The sequence below is a fragment of the Nicotiana attenuata genome, unplaced genomic scaffold, assembly GCF_001879085.1.
Source record: "Nicotiana attenuata strain UT unplaced genomic scaffold, NIATTr2, whole genome shotgun sequence".
Lineage (NCBI taxonomy): Eukaryota > Viridiplantae > Streptophyta > Magnoliopsida > Solanales > Solanaceae > Nicotiana > Nicotiana attenuata.
In genome coordinates this window covers 1-4104 of record NW_017683925.1, presented here as the reverse complement: position 1 = coordinate 4104, position 4104 = coordinate 1, and the positions used below count along the sequence as shown (strand labels likewise).

General features: G+C 40.1%; 1 protein-coding gene across 1 annotated transcript; it reads left to right on the top strand.

Annotated features, from left to right (window-relative positions):
• Positions 1-1979: 1979 nt before the first annotated feature.
• Positions 1980-3763, top strand: LOC109222078 (the record flags this gene model as incomplete). The annotated part of the gene is made up of 3 exons (XM_019386483.1): positions 1980-2270; positions 2331-2966; positions 3085-3763. Coding segments are annotated over exons 1-3 (1606 nt in total), but the record flags the coding sequence as incomplete, so codon positions are not given.
• Between the last annotated feature and the right edge of the window lie 341 nt (positions 3764-4104).

The following is a 4104-nucleotide window of genomic DNA, read 5'->3' as shown; positions in this document are numbered from 1 at the left end:
TTTAACAAGGAATGTGTATTTTCATTAGCTCGTGCAGTTGGTAACCCATTACATGTAGACCTAGCAACTCAAAATGGGGCTAGACCTAGTTGTTCTAAGGTGAAGGTGGAAGTTAATTTGTTAGGTAATTTCCCTAAATGTATTAATATTATTGAAGAAGCTGATGAATCTGGGCCAGAAAAGTTCAAATGGATTAGGATAAAGTATGATTATATACCTAAATATTGCAAGCCTTGCAAGAAACAAGGGTATAGTGAGGCAGAATGTTGGGTAATTCATCCTGAGTTACACAAGAGATTTGATGATGATGTTGAGGATCAAGGCAAGTATAAGACAGTTGTGGTGAGTACTGAAGCAATTGGTACAACTGCAAATTCAACAAAGGTTCTGTCAAGTGGAAAGGTGGTTGGTAAGCCTGCTACTAATCATGCCAAGCAGGAATGGATACAAGCATGGAGGAACAAATACCAACGGGATAATAGGGGTCACATTGCTGATAACAAACAAGGTAAGGAAGTTGACAAGGGTAAAGGGAAGGCCAAACTTGAGGAAGTAGCAATCAAGAACAAGTTTAATGCATTAGAGGTTGAGGAAGTTCGTCAACCTATTCTACAAATTACTGAAGGCAAAGGTGAGGATCTTAGCAATGGTAAGAAGAAGGAACATGGGGAAAATCAATCAAAGAAGGGTTATGAGAAGGAAAAAGAAGGCAATACCGGAGCTTCAAGCCCTAATCGTAAGGCTTCTGAGGTTAGGGTTGGGAAGGATGCTAATACTAAACCAGCGGGAGAAGATAATCAACAAGAACTTAAACGTGTGAAGAAGGAAGTAGTTGACAAAGTGTTGGAAGATCAGCATAATGGGAACTTAGCTAAGGCTAATCCTATTGTTCCTAGTGATCAAAGTACTGATGAAAAGGCTAATAAGGAATCCACAATCGACTGGGTTCATAGAAAGTTTGGAACTAGCAAAGAGGAGCTAAGGCAACTCAATGTGACTACAAACAAATCATGTCAAGATATGCCGTCTCAAACATTTGTAGATTATGGGCAGCTTGAGAACCTTGATGAGATAAACTCAACAAAGGTTGGAGAGAGTGATGCAATTGAGGTGGAGGATGATAATAGGCACGACAAAGACAACATGAGACAAAGTGAGGGACAACAGTCCACCTGGCGATAGGCTGGCGATGCCAGGCCTAAAACCAGGCTCCCCAGGTGTTAGGCTGGCGACGCCAGGCCTAAAGCCAGGTACCCTAGGCGTTAGGCTGGCGAAGCAAGGCCTGGCGCTAGGGTCACCTGATGAAGCATCGATAGTAAACCCTATCCCTAGTGCAGCTGGTAAGATTTTGGCCTATGTTGATAATGCTCCGGTGTATGCATTGGAGAACAAACTTGATGACAATGTGAAGGTTAGGGATGATACAGTAGGATCAGAGAATAGAAATGAAAAGAATGATGAGCATGCAATTGTTCCAAGAGCATCTTGGGAAATAGAGGAAGTGCCTATGGAATATTGCACTGATCAAATTATGCAACTGCATCTTAATGTTCCACTGTAGACTCCACTACAACATCTATATGATTTAGTTACACACAACGTGGCACCAATTGATGAAGACTTAATGAGACAAAATCCTATAGAGGATGAGGGAGATGATGAATCAACAGAAGAAAACTTCAAACAGATGGCTAGGGATGGGGATCTATCACCTACAGCTAGTGCTAAAAAGAGGCAAGAAAACAAAGAAGAATCAGAATAAAGAGTCACAACAACCTCTAAGAATTATGCCCAAGAGGGCAACTTCTCTATCTAAATGATGATCAAAACATTAATATGGAACATAAGGTCTGTGAATACACATCATGCCTTTCCTAGGGTGATCAACATGAACATGGAGCATAACTTCTGTGTAGTTGCATTAGATGGAACCTTTTCAAAAGAAGAGATTCATTGATAGATATAGAATAAGGTTGAATATGGAGACGACTTATGCAAATATTAATGGGCAAATATGGTTGTTCTTTGATGCAGTGGTGGAATGGGAATTAGTGGAGGATACTGAGCAACAGGTGACTGTGAGAGTACTTCACCATGACCTAGGGCAGCACATGATGATGAGATTTGTTTATGCAAAATGTTCAGCAATTGAGAGGTTGGAATTGTGGGATCACTTGTATTACTTAACAAGTGATATAAAATTGCCATGGTTGGTAGGTGGGGATTTCAATATGATATTTCATGAAGATGAGAAAATAGGAGGACTACTGGTACACCCGCCTGAATATGAAGATTTTGCATTTTGAGTAAATTCTTGTGATTTGTTTGAGCAAGGATACAAAGGAAGTCCATTTACATGGTGGAATGGGAGATCCAACGCTGCGTGTATATTCAAAATATTGGATATAATTTTTGTGAGTTTGCCATTTCATAACATGTTTCCAACTATTGAAGTTGAACATCTAATCAGAACTGGATCAGATCATGCACCATTGTTAATGACATGTGGGGAGCAGACCACCAATTTTGTCAAGCCTTTCAGGTTCTTGAACTTTTGGACTAAACATGCTACATTTATGGATGTGGTGAGGCAGAATTGGGAAGCTGATTTCATAGGGGATCCGTTTTGGATGTTCAAGCAGAAGCTCAAGAGGGTGAAGGTAGCACTGTCAAAATGGAGTAGGGAAACATTTGGTGATATCTTCAAGCAGTTGGCTATTTTGGAGGACATTGTTAGGGTAAAAGAGATGCTGTTTGAAAAAGAGCCTTCAATTGAGAATAGGATTGTGTTTCAAAAGGCACAATCTGAATTGAAGAAATACTTGAGTATTGAGGAGCATTATTGGAAGCAAAAAGCTGGGATGACTTGGTTTACTGAAGGAGATAGGAATACAAATTTCTTTCACAATCATGTCAATGGCAAAAGAAAGAAATTACAACTGAAGAGGATGAAAAGTGGAAGTGGAGTATGGATTGAAGACTAGGGGCAGTTGGCTACAGCTGCAGTGGACTTTTATCAAGAAGCCTAGAGTTTAGACCTTTTCTGACTTAAGACCTATTAGCTTGAGCAACTTCATTAACAAGGTCTTGTCTAGAGTTTTACATGATAGATTAGAAAATTCTTTGCCTTCTCTAATATCTCCCAATAATTCCGGATTTGTGAAGGATAGGAGTATATTTGAGAACATCTTATTGACTCAAGAAATTATCACTAACATAAGGTTAAGGGGAAAGCCAGCTAATGTGGTGATCAAGCTTGATATGGCTAAGGCCTATGATAAGGTTTCATGGAAGTACTTATTACATGTACTAAGGAAGATGGGATCTTCTGAGCACTTCATCAACATGGTGTGGAACTTGATGTCAAATAACTGGTATTCAGTATTGGTGAATGGGCAATCCTCAGGGTTCTTTAAGTGTACAAGGGGTGTGAAGCAAGGGGATCCTCTATCACCAGCATCGTTCATTCCGTCCGCTGCGGTACTTTCCAGGTCTTTGAATAAGCTCTTTGAAGACAGGTCATTTGCGGGATTTGGATTGCCTAAGTGGTCTAATCCTTTAAACCACTTGGCATATGCTGATGATACTATAATCTTTGCTTCTGCTCATCCTCCATCATTGAGCAAGATTATGGAAGTGTTGGGGAACTATGAGAAGATATCAGGTCAGATGATCAACAAAGATAAGAGTTCATACTACATGTATTCAAGGATTCCTACGGGATTGTGTCAAGCGGTTGGAGCTATTATAGGATTTGCAAAAGGTAAATTCCCCTTCACATATTGCATTCATGGAAAATAATGATGCTGTCATTTGGTGGAAAGGCAACACTCATTACTAGTGTGTTGCAAAGTATGTCAGTCCACATGTTATCAGTCCTGCATCCACCAAAAAATGTCCTGGAGCATCTTCATAAGATTTTTGCTAGATTCTTTTGGAGCACAAAGGAAGAAGGGAGAAGCAGACATTGGGCCTCATGGCAAAATCTTTGTCTTCCTAAAGAGGAAGGGGACCTAGGTTTTAGGTCCTTACATGATGTGTCGAGGGTATTGTTTGCTAAACCATGGTGGAGGTTTAGGACCACAAAATCTTTGTGGTCTAATT